The sequence below is a fragment of the Molothrus aeneus genome, unplaced genomic scaffold (genome assembly GCF_037042795.1).
Source record: "Molothrus aeneus isolate 106 unplaced genomic scaffold, BPBGC_Maene_1.0 scaffold_30, whole genome shotgun sequence".
Classification (NCBI taxonomy): domain Eukaryota; kingdom Metazoa; phylum Chordata; class Aves; order Passeriformes; family Icteridae; genus Molothrus; species Molothrus aeneus.
In genome coordinates this window covers 1,298,150-1,313,042 of record NW_027098964.1, presented here as the reverse complement: position 1 = coordinate 1,313,042, position 14,893 = coordinate 1,298,150, and the positions used below count along the sequence as shown (strand labels likewise).

Below are 14,893 nucleotides of genomic sequence, written 5' to 3'. Positions count from 1 at the left end.
GGGGCGGTCCCGGGGTGGGGGAGGGGCGGGGGGGGGGGGGGAGGTTTGGGGGGCTCCCGGACCCCCCCCTCCCCCCTCCTACCTGTTCCCCCTCGGGTCCGCTCGCGCCGCCGCCGCCGTTAAAGCTCCATGGGGGGGGGGGGGGCGGGGGAGGGGCGGAGCGAGGGGGGAGGGGCGGGAACGGCCCCGCCCCCACTCTGGGAACGCCCCCGGGACCCCCCCCCCAAAAAAAAAACCCCAAAAAAACCCCAAAAAAACCCCGGGAGCCCAAAATTCATCCAGGGAGCCCAAATCCCGCCCCAAATTCCCCCAAAATCCCTTTAGGGCACCCCAGACCCTTTTGGGGACCCCAAAATCCCTCAAATCCCCCCGGACCCCCTCAAATCCCCAAATCCCCCCCCCCAAAATCCCCCCAGGACCCTTTTGGAGACCCCAAATTCTCTGAAATTCCCCCAAAATTCCTCCAAATGCCCCCAAAAATCCCCTTAGGACCCCCCCAGGCTCTTTTGGAGACCCCAAATCTCCCCCAAAATCCCCCCAGGACCCCCCAAAATTGCCAAAATCCCCCCCAAATCCCCAAATTCCCCCCAAATCCCCCCTGGACCCTTTGGGGCTCCCCCAGCAATTCTGGGACCATTTTTCGGGATTTTTGGGGAATTTTTTATTGGAATTCCGCAGGTTTCGGGGTGGGGGAGGGGCTCTCCCCCTCCTCCTCTTCCTCCTCGGCCTTTTCGGGGCTTTTTGCCCAATTTTCCGCATTTTTCCCCCAATTTTCTGACATTTTTTCTCTTTTTTCCAGGTTTTTCCCCCATTTTTCCGTGTTTTTTTCCCGTTTTTCCAGGTTTTTTCCCCATTTTTCCGCGGTTTCTTCCCAACATTCCGGGGTTTTTTCCCGATTTTCCGGGGTTTTTTCCCGATTTTGCCGGTTTTTGCCCCATTTTTGCTGCACCTCCCTGCGCAGCCGCTCCCGGAGCAGCCGCGCCGTCGGCTCCAGGCTGTGCTGGGGGAAAATGGGGAAATTTGGGTGAAAAAATGGGGATTTGGGGAAAATACCGGGGATTTAGGGGGAATTTTTGGGGATTTTTTGGGGGGAGTTTTTGGGGGATGTTTTGGGGATTTTGGGGGATTTTTTTGGGAATGTTCTGGGAATGTTTTTGGGGATTTTTTGGGGGGATTTTGGGGGATTTTTTTGGTGTTTTTTTGGGGATTTCTGGGGGGATTTTTCTGCGGGATTTTTTGGGGATTTTTTTGGGGATTTTTTTGTGGATTTTTCTGGGGATTTTTTGGGGATATTTTTGGGATATTTTTGTGGATTTTTTGGGGGATTTTTTTGGGGATATTTTTTTGGGGAGGATTTTCTGGTGATTTTTTTGGGGATATTTTTGGGATATTTTTTGGGATTTTTTTGGGGGATTTTTTTGGGGATATTTTTTTGGGGAGAATTTTTCTGGGGATTTTTTTGGGGATATTTTTGGGATATTTTTTGGGATTTTTTTGGGGGATTTTTTTGGGGATTTTTTGGGGGATTTTTCGGGGGATTTTTCTGGGGATTTTTTGGGGATATTTTTTGGGATATTTTTGTGGATTTTTTTGTGGATTTTTTGGGGGATATTTTTGGGATATTTTTGTGGATTTTTCGGGGGATATTTTTGGGATATTTTTGTGGATTTTTTTGGGGATATTTTTTTGGGGGGGATTTTTTGGGGATTTTTTTGGGGATATTTTTGGGATATTTTTGGGATTTTTTTGGGGATATTTTTGGGATATTTTTGGGATATTTTTGTGGATTTTTCTGGGGATTTTTTGGGGGATATTTTTGGGATATTTTTGTGGATTTTTTTGGGGATATTTTTTTGGGGGATATTTTTGGGATATTTTTGTGGATTTTTCTGGGGATTTTTTGGGGGATATTTTTGGGATATTTTTGTGGATTTTTTTGGGGATATTTTTTTGGGGGGGATTTTTTTGGGGGGGATTTTTTTTGGGGTATTTTTGGGGGGCACCTGCAGCACGTGCAGCCCCCCCAGGCAGACCACGGCGAGCTCCTGCAGCCCATCCCCTGTCAGGTCCAGCGGCTCCAGCGCCAGCAGCGGGGACGGGAAACGGCGCGACCACAGCGGCCGGAATTGGCCAAAACCGCCCGAATTCGACCCAAAATATTTGTAACAGAGCAGCTCCTGTTTGGGGGGGAAATGGGGGCAAAGTCAGGGGGAAAATTGGGGGAAAAATGGGGAAAAAAAGGGGAGAAAATGGAGGAGAAATGGGGGAAAATCGGGGGAATATTGGGGGAAAAGTGAGGGAAAATTGGGGGGAAATTGGGGGGAAAGAGAAAAAAAATGGGCAAAAATTGAGGAGGAATGGAGAAAAAAAAATGGAGGAAAATGGGGGGAAATAAGGAAAAGTTGGGAAAAGAAAGAGGAAAAAAAGGGGGAAATTATCAGGGGAATATTGGGGGAAAATATGGGGAAAACTGTGGGGAATGTTGGAGAAAATTGGGGGCAAAATTAGGGGAAATTTGGGGGGAAATTGGGGAAAAATCAGGGAATATTATGGGGAAAATTTGGGGAAAAAATGGGGGAAGATTGGGAGAAATTCAGGGGAAAATGGGGAAAATGGGGGAAAAATTGGGGGAAATATGGGGAACACTGGAAGAAGAATGGGGGGAAAGTGGAGGGTAAATTGGGGGAAAAATCAGGAAAAATGAGGAAAAATTGTGGAATATGGTGGACAAAATGGGTAAAAATTGAGGAAAAAAAATGGGAAAAAAATGGGGAAAAATCAGGGAAAAATTGTGGAGAATGGGAGGAAAATTGGGGGGAAATGGGGGAAAAATGGGGGAAAATCAGGAGAGATTCAGGGGGGAAAATGGGAGAAAAAAATGGGGGAAAACTGGAGGGAAAGTTGGGGGAAAACTGGGAGAAATTCAGGGAGAAAAATGGGGGAAAAAGTGGGGGAAAATCCAGAAAATATGGTGGAAAATCGGGGGAAAAATCAGGAGAGATTCAGGGGGGAAAATGGGGGGAAAAATGGGGGGAAAAATGGGAGAAAAATGGGAGAAAAATGGGGGAAAATGGGGAAAAAATGGGGGAAAATGGGGAAAAAATGGGGGAAACTGGGGAAAAAATGGGGGAAAATGGGGAAGAAATGGGGGAAACTGGGGAAAACCTGGGGGAAGCTGTGGGCACTCAGGGGAAGGTTGGGCCCCGGTCCCACCTGGCCGTAGGTGCCCAGCAGGACCTCGGCGGCGCCGTCGAAGTCGACGTCGGTGACTTTGGCGCAAACGACGGCGTCGGAGCCGCGGCTGCCGGGCAGCGCCAGGGGCTCGGCCAGGCCCCGCCTCAGGAGCCTCCTGGGGACACAGAACGGCCCCAAAAAGGGCCCAAAACGCCCCCAAAAGTTCCCTAAAGGTTCCCAGAGCGGCCCTCAAAAAGCTCCAAAAAAAAACCCCCCCACCAAAATTCCCAAAAAAAGTCCCAAAAAAAATCCACAAATCCCCCCTAAAAGTTCGACAGAAATTCCGCAAACGTTCCCCAAAAACTCCCCCCAAAAAGTCCCTGGAAGTTGCCAAAATGTTCCCCAAATTTCTGCCCCCAAGTGCGCCAGAAATCCGTAAAGAAATTCCCCCAAAATTCCCCAAAACGTTCCACGAAATTCTCCCAAAAGCTCCCCCCAAAAAAATCCCCCCCAAATTCCCCCAAAACATCCCCAAAAAAGTCTCCCCAAAAATCACCGAAAAAATCCCAAAAAAATCCCAAATCCCCGCGGCTGCCGGGCAGCTCCAGGAGCTTCAGGAGCCTCCTGGGGGGCCAAAACGGCCCAAAATATTCCTAAATATTCCCCAAAAATTTCCCAAAAAATCCCCCAAAAATGAAAAAAAAAATTCCATAAAATTCGCCAAAATTGGAAAAAAAAATCTCCAAAAATTCCCCCTAAAATTCTCCCTAAAAATTCCCCAAAATTCCCAAATTATCAAAAAAATTCCCTCCAAAATTAAAAAAAAAATTCCAAGAAAATTCCCCAAAAATTTCCCAAACATTCCCCCAACGTTCCCCCCAAATATTCCCTAAAATTCCCAGAACACCCCTCCAAATTCTCCCCGAAAATTCCCAAAAATCCCTCCCAAAACTCCCTGCAAATCCTCAAAAAATGTCCCGGACTGGGAATTTTGGGAATTTTTGGAATTTGTTTGGATTTTGGGGAATTTTTTCGAGGGAATTTTGGGATTTTTTGGGGAATTTTTTGTTGGGATTTTTTGGGGGATTTTGTTGGGAATTCTGTTGGAATTTTGGGAATTTTGTGCATCCCGGGCTCACCTATAAACCACAGCAGACTCCAGGGTGCTGCTCACCAGGAGGCTCCAGGAATCCTCGGGATCCTCTGCAAGAAATTCAGAAAATTGGATGAAAAAGGCCAATTTTGGGCAATTTGGGCTTTCCCCATTTCCCCCCATTTTTCCTGTGGTTTTTTTTCCTCTTTTTTTTTTACCCATTTTCCCCTGGTTTTACCCCATTGTTTGCCCCATTTCCCCTGAGGTTTTTTTTTTCCAATTTTTTCCTGTTTCCCCCCCATTTTTTCCCATTTCCTCGCTGTTTTTCCCATTTTTCTCATTTTTCCCCCCTGTTTTTCCCATTTCCCCCCATTTTTCCCCCATTTTCCCCTCTCACCGTGTCCCTCCGTGGGCAGCTGGAAGAGCAGCACGGCCGAGATGGGCCCGTCCTGCTGGGAGCTCCAGGTCTGCAAAATAACTATGGGAAAATGGGGTGAAAAACGGGGATTTTGGGGCTGGAGATACACGGGAAAAATGGGGGAAAATAAGGGAAAAATGGGGTGAAAAACGGGGATTTTGGGACTGGAGATACACGGGAAAAATGGGGTGAAAAATGGGGATTTTGGGACTGGAGATACACAGGAAAAATGGGGGGAAATAGGGGGAAAATGGGGTGAAAAACGGGGATTTTGGGGAAAAAATGGGCGGGGAAATGGGGATTTTGGGGATTTCGGAAACTCAGAATTTTTGGGATTTTGGGAATTCAGAATTTTGTGAATTTTGTGAATTTGGGATTTCTCAGCCCCGCGTCCCCTCGTCCACGCGATTTCGGGAATTTCAGGATTTCGGGAATTTCAGGATTTTGGGGAATTCAGGATTTTGGGGAATTTCAGGGTTTTGGGAATTCAGGATTTTGGGGAATTTGGGAATTCAGAGTTTTGGGAATTTGGGGATTCCTCAGCCGGCGTCCCCTTGTCCACGCGATTTCGGGAATTTCAGGATTTGGGGAATTCAGGATTTTGGGAATTCGGGGTTTTGGGATTTCGGGGATTTTGGTAATTTGGGATTTCGGGATCTCCCACCCCGCGTCCCCTCGTCCACGCGATTTTGGGAATTCAGGGTTTTGGGAATTCAGGGTTTTGGGAATTTGGGGTTTTGGGAATTTGGGAATTCAGATTTTTGGGATTTTGGGAATTTTGGGATTTTGGGAATTTGGGATTTCAGGGATTTCGGGATCTCCCACCCTGTGTCCCCTCGTCCACACGATTTTGGGAATTCAGGATTTTGGGAATTCGGGGTTTTGGGAATTCGGGGTTTTGGGAATTTGGGAATTTCGGGAATTCGGGAATTTGGGGAATTCGGGAATTTGGGATTTCAGGGATTTGGGGATCCCTCACCCCTTGTCCCCTCGTCCACGCGATTTTGGGAATTCAGGATTTCAGGAATTCAGGATTTCAGGAATTCAGGATTTCGGGAATTCAGGATTTTGGGAATTTCAGGATTTTGGGAATTCGGGGTTTTGGGAATTTGGGGAATTCAGGAATTTGGGAATTTCGGGAATTGGGGATCCCTCACCCCGTGTCCCCTCGTCCACGCGATTTTGGGAATTCAGGATTTTGGGAATTTCAGGATTTTGGGAATTCGGGGTTTTGGGAATTTGGGGAATTCAGGAATTTGGAATTTCGGGAATTGGGGATCCCCCACCCCGTGTCCCCTCGTCCACGCGCGCCGCCCGCACGAAGCCGCTCTGGCAGCCCAGGGCCGAGAGGCGATGGCCGGAACCGGGCAGGGAGCGAACGTCCAACCACAGCACCCTGGAAACGGGGCGAAAAACGGGAGAAACGGGAAAAATGCAGAGAAAAATAACGGGGGAATAATGGGGGAAATGATGGGGGAAATAAGGGGGGAAATAATGGGAAAATAATGGGGAAAATAATGGGGAAAATAATGGGGAAAATAATGGGGAAAATAATGGGGAAACAGGGAGCGAACGTCCAACCACAGCACCCTGGAAACGGGGCGAAAAACGGGAGAAACGGGAAAAATGCAGAGAAAAATAACAGGGGAATAATGGGGGAAATGATGGGGAAAATGGGGAAAATAATGGGGAAAATAATGGGGAAAATAATGGGGAAAATAATGGGGAAAATAATGGGGAAACAGGGAGCGAACGTCCAACCACAGCACCCTGGAAACGGGGCGAAAAACGGGAGAAACGGGAAAAATGCAGAGAAAAATAACGGGGGAATAATGGGGGAAATGATGGGGGAAATAATGGGGGAAATAATGGGGAAATAATGGGAAAATAATGGGGAAAATAATGGGAAAAATAATGGGGAAACAGGGAGCGGACGTCCAACCACAGCACCCTGGAAACGGGGCGAAAAACGGGAGAAACGGGAAAAATACAGAGAAAAATAACGGGGGAATAATGGGGGGAATGATGGGAGAAATAATGGGGGAAATAATGGGGAAATAATGGGAAAATAATGGGGAAAATAATGGGAAAAATAATGGGGAAAAAGGGAGCGGACGTCCAACCACAGGGCTCTGAAAAATGGGGGGAAAAATGGGAAAAAATACAGGAAAAATGGGGAAAGAACAGAGAAAAATGGGGAAAAAAAACAACAGAGAAAATGGGGAAAAAATATGAAAAATAGGGAAAAAAAACCAGACAAAAATGGGAAAAAACCCAGGAAAAATAATGGGGAAATGGGAAAAATAATGGGAAAAAAATGGGAAAAAAATAAAATGAGACAGAGAAAAATCAGAGAAAACTCAGGGAAAAATGAGGGAGGAATGGGAAAAGTTGGGAAATACCAGGGGAAAATGGGGACAAAATACAGAAAATCAGGGAAAATCTGGGGGGAAATGGGGCAAAATCAGGGAAATTCAGGGAAAAATCAGGGAAATTTGGGAAAACCGAGGGAATTTAGGAAGAAATGGGGGAAATGAAGGAAATTCAGGGAAAATTGAGGAAAAAGATTAAAAATGGAGCCTCACGTGCTGGGCAGGTGCTGGAGCTCGGGGAAGAGCAGCTGGATCGGCTGCTCCTCAAACTGGTGAGAGCCGGGGTTCTGAAATGGGGAAAATGGGGAAAAATGGGGAAAATGGGGGAAAACGGGGGAAAAGGGGGAAAAGGGGGGAAATTTTGGGGCATTTTGGGGCATTTTGGGGCGATTTTTCAGGGAAATTTGGGAGAATTTTGGGCCATTTTAATGGGACGTTTAATGGGAATTTTTGGGGAGATTTTATGGGGATTTTGGGGGGATTTTTGGGAGATTTTGATGGAGATTTTTTTTGAATTTTGAGGGATTTTGATGGGGATTTTTGGGGACTTTAATGGGGATTTTGGGGGGAAGTTTGGGGGAATTTTGGGGGTTTTTTTGACATTTTTGGCAGATTTTTTCGGGGGATTTTGATGGGGATTTTGAGGGATTTTGATGGGGATTTTTGGGGGATTTTGATGGGGAATTTGGGGCAATTTTTAGGGTATTTTTGCTGTATTTTTACGGTGGTTTTGGGGCATATTTTTGGGTATGTTTTGGGGCATTTTTGGGGTGTTTTTAGGTTTTTTTTTGTTGTATTTTGGGGGTATTTTTGGGGTACATTTTGGGCTATTTTTAGGTGTTTTGGGGATATTTTTGGGGGGATTTTGGGGCCATTTTTGGGGTGTCTCACCTCTCTGTACAGGTGGATGGCTGCGTGGATTTTGGGGGATTCTGGGGGATATTTTGGGACATATTTCAGGCTATTTTTGGGAGTACTGTGGAGTAATTTTGGGTAACTTTTGGGTATATTTCAGGGTATTTTTGGGGTGTATTTTGGGGATATTTCAGAGTATTTTGGGGATATTTTCAGGGTGGTTTTGGGCTATTTTTGGGGGTGGTTTTGGGGGTGTTTGGGGCCATTTTTGGGGTGCCTCACCTCCCGGTACATGTGGATTGCAGGGTCATTCCCACTGAGCAGGAACACGGTCTCCAGGTGCTCCCCCACCCTGACCCTGCGGGTTTGGGGCCCTTTCAGACAATTCCAGCGTTTTTTTAGGATTTTTTTTTTTTTTAATTTTAGGATTTTTTGGGGTTTTTTGGGGGGTTTTTGGCACTCACTGGGCGTGGCACAGCTGGAAGGGGGTGAAGCGAAGCTCCAGGTTCAGGCAACTCTCTGGGGAGGGGCAGGGACATTTTGGGGGGTCCCAAATCCCTTTTGGGGGGGTCCCTGACCCCATTTGGGGGTCCCAGTCCCAATTTGGGGGGTCCCAAATCCCCTTTGGCATCCAAAATCCCATTTTTGGGGCCCCAAACCCCTTTTGTGGTCCCAATCCCACTTTTGGTTTCCCAATCCCATTTTGAGGTCCCAAACCCATTTTTGGGAGTCTCAGCCCCAATTTGGGGGATCCCAAACCCCTTCTGGGGAGTCCCATCCCCAGTTTTGGCTCCCCAATCCCTTTCTTGGGTTCTCATCCCCATTTTGGGTTCCCAATTCCATTTTCGGGGTCCCAAACCCATTTTTGAGCTCCCAAATCCCAGTTTTTGGGTTTCCATCCCCATTTTCGGGGTCCCATCCCCATTTTTGGGGTTCCCATCCCCATTTTTGAGCTCCCATCCCCATTTTTGGGGTCCCATCCCCGTTTTTGGGGTCCCATCCCAATTTTTTGGGTCCCATCGCCATTTTTGGGTCCCCATCCCCATTTTCGGGGTCCCATCCCCATTTTTGGGTCCCCATCCCCATTTTTGGGGTTCCCATCCCCATTTTCGGGTTCCCATCCCCATTTTCGGGTTCCCATCCCCATTTTCGGGGTCCCATCCCCATTTTTGGGTCCCCATCCCCATTTTTGGGTCCCCATCCCCATTTTTGAGCTCCCCATCCCCATTTTTGGGGTTCCCATCCCCATTTTCGGGGTCCCATCCCCATTTTTGGGGTTCCCATCCCCATTTTCGGGGTCCCATCCCCATTTTTGGGGTCCCATCCCCATTTTCGGGGTCCCATTCCCATTGTGGGTTCCCAATTCCATTTTCGGGGTCCCATCCCCATTTTTGGGGTCCCAAATCCCATTTTCGGGGTCCCATCTCCATTTTCGGGGTCCCATCCCCATTTTCGGGGTCTCTCACGGGCCACGGAGTCCAGGTCGAACTCGCAGCCGGGCTCGTAGTCGCAGTAAATGTTGAGGAAGGGGCTGGGTTTGTCCCCCGAGTCCTGGGGGACCCCAAAAATCGCCTGAGACTCCCCCAAAAACCCCCCGGACCCCTCAGAAACCATCTGAGACCCCCAAAAACGGCCTGAGAACCCCAAAAAATAACCCCAGAACCCCCCAAAAAACAACCCCAGAACCCCTAAAAAAGAACCCCAGAACCCCCCAAAAAACAACCCCAGAACCCCCCAAAAAACAACCCCAGAATCCCCAAAAAACAACCCCAGAACCCCCCAAAAAACAACCCCAGAACCCCCCAAAAAAAACCTCAGAACCCCCAAAAAACAACCCCAAAACCCCCCAAAAAACAACCCCAGAACCCCCAAAAAAACAACCCCAGAATCCCCAAAAAACAACCTCAGAACCCCTAAAAAACAACCCCAGAATCCCCAAAAAACAACCTCAGAACCCCTAAAAAACAACCCCAGAATCCCCAAAAAACAACCCCAGAACCCCCCAAAAAACCTCAGAGCCCCCAAAAAAACAACCCCAGAACCCCCTAAAACCTCTTGGACTCCCCCCCAAAATCCCATCTGAGACCCCCAAATGCCCTCTCAGACCCCTCAAATTCCCCCCAAATCCCCCCCAAATCCCATCTGGGATCCCCCAGAACCCCTCAAATCCCACTCAGAACCCCTCAAATCCCCCCCAAAGCCCCCCAGGACCCCCCAAATCCCCCCCAAATCCCCTCAGAGCCCCTCCAGGACCCCCCAAACCCCACTGGGATCCCCCAGACCCCCCCAAATCCCCCCAAAGCCCCCAGGACCCCCGGTGCCCTCCCCACCTTGATGAAGGTGATCCCCACCACGAGGCCGCGCTGGGGCGGGGATTTGGGGAAGGAATCGATGGAAACGATCTCGGCATCCACTGCAGGGCAGGGGCAGAAAAATCCACTGGGGACCCCAAAAACATCCCCCCAAACGCCTCGAAAATATCCCCAAAAAATGCCCCGGAAAATAAAAAAAAAAATACCCAAAAAATCCCCCCAAAAAATAAAAAAAATCCCCCCAAAACTCCTCAAACACCCACCAAAACTCCCCCAAAATATCCCCCCAAAATCCCCCCCAACAAATCCCAAAAAGTTCCTCAAAAATCCTAAGAAATAATTTTTAAAATGCCCCCAAAAATTCCCAAAAGAATCCTAAAAATTCCTCTAAAAACCCCCCAAAAATCCCCCCAAAAATCCCTACAAAATCATAAAAAAAAAAAAAATCCAAAAATCCCCCCAAAAAACTCCCCAAGAAAAATCCCCTAAAAAGAAAAAAAAATCCTAAAAAATCCCCAAAAATTCCCAACCATTTCCTGTGTCCTGTTTGCCTCGCCATCATTCCTGTTGTTATCCCCATCATTCTCATTGTTATTCCCATTATTCTCATTGTTATTCCTGTTATTCCTGTTGTTATCCCCATCATTCCCATTGTTATCCCCGTTGTTATTCTCGTTGTTATCCCCGTTATTCCTGTTGTTATCCCCATCATTCCCATTGTTATCCCCGTTATTCCTGTTGTTATCCCCATCATTCCTATTGTTATTCCTGTTATTCCCGTTGTTATCCCCATCATTCCCATTGTTATTCCCATTATTCTCATTGTTATTCCCGTTATTCCAGTTGTTATCCCCATCATTCCCATTGTTATTCCCATTATTCTCATTGTTATTCCTGTTATTCCAGTTGTTACCCCCATCATTCCCATTGTTATTCCCGTTGTTATTCCCGTTGTTATCCCATTCTTATCCCCGTTACCCCCGCCATTATTCCCTCTGTTATCCCCATTATTCCCGTTGTTATCCCGTTGTTGTTATTCCCGCTGTTATCCCCTTGTTATTCCCGTTGTTATTCCCATTATCCCGTTGTTATTCCCATTCTCATCCCGTTGTTATTCCCGCTGTTATTCCCATTGTCATCCCGTTGTTATTCCCGTTGTTATTCCCGTTGTTACCCCCATTGTCATCCCGTTGTTATTCCCGTTGTTATTTCCATTATCCCCGTTGTTATTCCGGCTGTTATTCCCATTCTCATCCCGTTGTTATTCCCGCTGTTATTCCCATTCTCATCCCGTTGTTATTCCCGCTGTTATTCCCATTCTCATCCCGTTGTTATTCCCGTTGTTTTCCCCCCCATTATCCCGTTGTTGTTGTTGTTGTTGCTATCCCTGCCGTTATTCCCGTTATTCCCGTTGTTATCCCCTTCATTATCCCGTTGTTATTCCCATTGTTATCCCAGTTATCCCCGTTGTTATTCCTGACCTTATCCCGTTGTTATTCCCATTGTTATTCCCATTGTTATTCCCGTTATCCCGTTGCTATTCCCGTTATCCCGTGGTTGTTGTTGTCGTTATCCCATTGTTATTCCCATTGTTATCCCGTTGTTATTCCCGTTGTTATTCCCGTTATCCCCCCCGTACCGGGTATGCAGGTGAACTGCAGCTGTTCCCGTTACCCCGTTGTTGTTATCCCTGTTGTTGTTCCCGTTATTCCCGTTGTTATTCCCGTTATTCCCGTTGTTATTCCCGTTGTTGTTCCCATTGTTATTCCCGTTATCCCCCCCGTACCGGGTATGCAGGTGAACTGCAGCTGTTCCCGTTATCCCATTGTTGTTATCCCTGTTGTTGTTCCCGTTATTCCCGTTACCCCGTTATCCCCCCCGTACCGGGTATGTAGATGAACTGCAGCTGTTCCCGTTACCCTGTTGTTGTTATCCCGTCATTCCCGTTGTTGTTATCCCGTTATTCCCGTTGTTGTTCCCATTGTTATTCCCGTTATCCCCCCCGTACCGGGTATGTAGGTGAACTGCAGCTGTTCCTGTTATCCCATTGTTGTTATCCCTGTTGTTGTTCCCGTTATTCCCGTTGTTATTCCCGTTGTTATTCCCATTGTTATTCCCGTTATCCCCCCCGTACCGGGTATGTAGGTGAACTGCAGCTGTTCCCGTTATCCCGTTATTCCCGTTATCCCCCCCGTACCGGGTATGTAGATGAACTGCAGCTGTTCCCGTTACCCCGTTGTTGTTATCCCGTCATTCCCGTTGTTGTTATCCCGTTATTCCCGTTGTTATTCCCATTGTTATTCCCGTTATCCCCCCCGTACCGGGTATGTAGGTGAACTGCAGCTCCCGGGCCAGGGGCCGCAGGCGCGGCCGCAGCTGCCGGTACCGGAACAGCAAAACCTTTCCCTTGAGGGCCGCCGCCAGCAGCGCGCCGGGACCCGGCACCGCAACGGGAACGGGACCGGGAACGGAACCGGGAACAGGACTGGGAACAGGACCGGGACCCAGAACCGAACCAGGAACGGGACTGGGACAGGAACCGGGACAGGGACCCGGAACCGGCACCGAACCGGGAACAGAACTGGGACATGGAACAGAACCAGGAGAGGAACCGGGACAGGGACCGGGATCCGGAACAGAACCAGGAACGGAACTGGGAATGGAACCGGGACCCAGAACCGAACCAGGACACGAACTGGGAACGGGAATGGGAACAGAACCGGGACCGGGACCAGAACTGGGACAGGAACCGGGAACAGAACCAGGAATGGGACTGGGAACGGGAACAGAACCGGGAACGGGAACCGGGTCAGGATCAGAACCAGAACCATGGCCCAAAACGGGATTGGAACCGGGAACGGAACCGGAAACGGAACCGGGAACGGAACCAGGAACGGAACCGGGAATGGGAACAGAACCAGAACCGGGGCATTGAACTGGGTCAGGATCAGAACCAGGACCAGGAATGGAACCAGGAACAGAACTGGGACAGGAACCGGGACCAGGACAGGAACCGGGACTGGGACCAGAACCGGGACCAGGAGCAGAACTGGGGCCAGAACCAGGACAGGGACTGGGACAGGGACTGGAACATGGAACTGGGGCAGGATCTGAACTGGAACCGGGACCAGAACCGGGACCAGAACCGGGACCCAAACTGGAACGGGCACCACGAACTGGGTCAGAACCGGCACCAGGATTGGGACTGGGACCAGAACCAGAACTGGGGCCCCAAACTGGACCAGAGCTGGTACCGGAACCAGGGCAGGGCCATTGGGGCAGTGAGTCAGAACTGGGACCCCGAACTGGGTCAGAACCAGAACCGGTCCCAGAACCGGCACTGAAAGCAGCCCCGGGCCCCCGGCCCGGGTCAGGAGCGGTGCCGGTACCGGAACCAGGCCAGGCCCGGGCGGGAACGGCCCCGGGCAGCGCGGCCAGGCCGTAGACGTTGCTCTGGGAGCCGAGGCGGCTGAAACTGTCCTCGACCAACGGGCACCGGGACCAGAGAGACATCACGGAACCGGGACAGAACCGGGACAGAACCGGGACCGGGACCTGCGGGAAACGGGAGAGAAACGGGATTGAAATAACGGGAGAGAACCGGGAGAGAACTGGGGTTGAAGCAGGACCAGACAGGGAGAGAACCGGGACCAGAACGGAACCGGGACCGGGAGAGAACCGAGACAGGAACGGGACCGAACCGGGACCGCTGGGACTGGGAGAGAACCGGGACAGAACCAAGACCGGGCGAACCGGGCCAGGCAACGCCGCGGGCAACCCCAGCGTGAGCGAACCGAGCCAGAGCCGGGAGCGACCCGGGAGCGGACCGGGAGCGACCCGGGAGGAACCGGAGCAGAAACGGGAACGAACCGAGGCAGAGCGAGAGGAACCGAGAGCGAACCGGGCCGGGCAGCGCCGCGGGCAGCCCCACCGGCAGCGCCGCGCCGGGGCCTTGCGGGGAGCGCGGCGCGCGGCGATGACGTCAACAAGCGGCGACGGGAGGGGTTTGGCCGCGCGGGCGGGGGTTGAGCGAAAGCTCCGCCTCTTGTGGGCGTGGTCAAAGCGCCATATAAGGTAATGGAGCGCTTAGAGGGCGTGGTTTGTGAGGGGGCGTGGCCGAAGGGGGGGGAAAGGGAATTTTGGGGTCAAAAATGGAATTTTGAGGTAAAGGGGGAAATTTTGGGGAATTCCGGGGAAAATGAAGCAGCCCCTCCCTGCTTGTGCCCACTTAAAAAAGACCCGCCCAAAATGAGGCCACGCCCCCCAAACCAGGGAACGCCCCCCCAAACCAGGCCACACCCCCATAATTAGTGAAGGGTAAAAAAATAGGATGCCACGCCCCTCAAAAACAGGTCACGCCCCCCGAATACAGGCCACGCCTCAAAAAACCCAGGGAACGCCCACAAAATGAGGCCACACCTCCAAAAAGAGGGAACGCCCCCCAGAAGAGGCCACGCCCCTCAAACACAGAGACTGTTCCCTAAAATCCAGGGAATGGTCATAAAAACCCGAGGCCACACCCCCAAAATTAAGCCCCACCCCCAAAAATTCAGGCCACGCCCCCCAATTTGGGATATGCTGGTAAAAACCACAGGCCACACCCCCAAATGTCAGGTCACGCCCCCCAAAGATGAACACCACACCCCTAAAATGAGGCCACACCCCCAAA

At 50.0% G+C, this 14,893-nt stretch overlaps 2 protein-coding genes across 3 annotated transcripts in view; both read right to left on the bottom strand.

The window, feature by feature from the left end:
- Positions 1-136, bottom strand: part of SLC8A2 (solute carrier family 8 member A2) — a 9,285-nt gene extending 9,149 nt beyond the window's left edge. Inside the window, exon 1 of the mRNA XM_066570608.1 lies at positions 83-136. The gene's annotated coding sequence lies outside the window, so the exon portion shown is untranslated. The remainder of the gene's footprint in view (positions 1-82) is intronic.
- A 500-nt stretch (positions 137-636) lies between these two features.
- On the bottom strand, positions 637-14,205 carry KPTN (kaptin, actin binding protein). Of its 2 annotated transcripts, XM_066570611.1 has the most exons (13): positions 14,095-14,199; positions 12,546-13,779; positions 10,243-10,325; positions 9,379-9,463; positions 8,377-8,431; positions 8,195-8,270; positions 7,271-7,344; positions 5,972-6,081; positions 4,665-4,745; positions 4,314-4,377; positions 3,214-3,349; positions 2,004-2,177; positions 637-1,000 (listed from the first exon to the last, which is right to left on the bottom strand). In XM_066570611.1, exons 2-13 carry the CDS (start codon positions 13,735-13,737, stop codon positions 662-664), a joined length of 2,469 nt encoding a protein of 822 aa, XP_066426708.1. In that variant the 5' UTR covers positions 13,738-13,779; positions 14,095-14,199; the 3' UTR covers positions 637-661. The 2 variants fall into 2 exon arrangements, 1 of the variants encoding a protein (XP_066426708.1); XR_010785511.1 differs by lacking the exons at positions 637-1,000; positions 2,004-2,177; positions 3,214-3,349; ... (2 more) ...; positions 5,972-6,081; positions 7,271-7,344 and having other exon boundaries at positions 8,218-8,286; positions 8,377-9,463; positions 14,095-14,205.
- Positions 14,206-14,893: the final 688 nt, after the last annotated feature.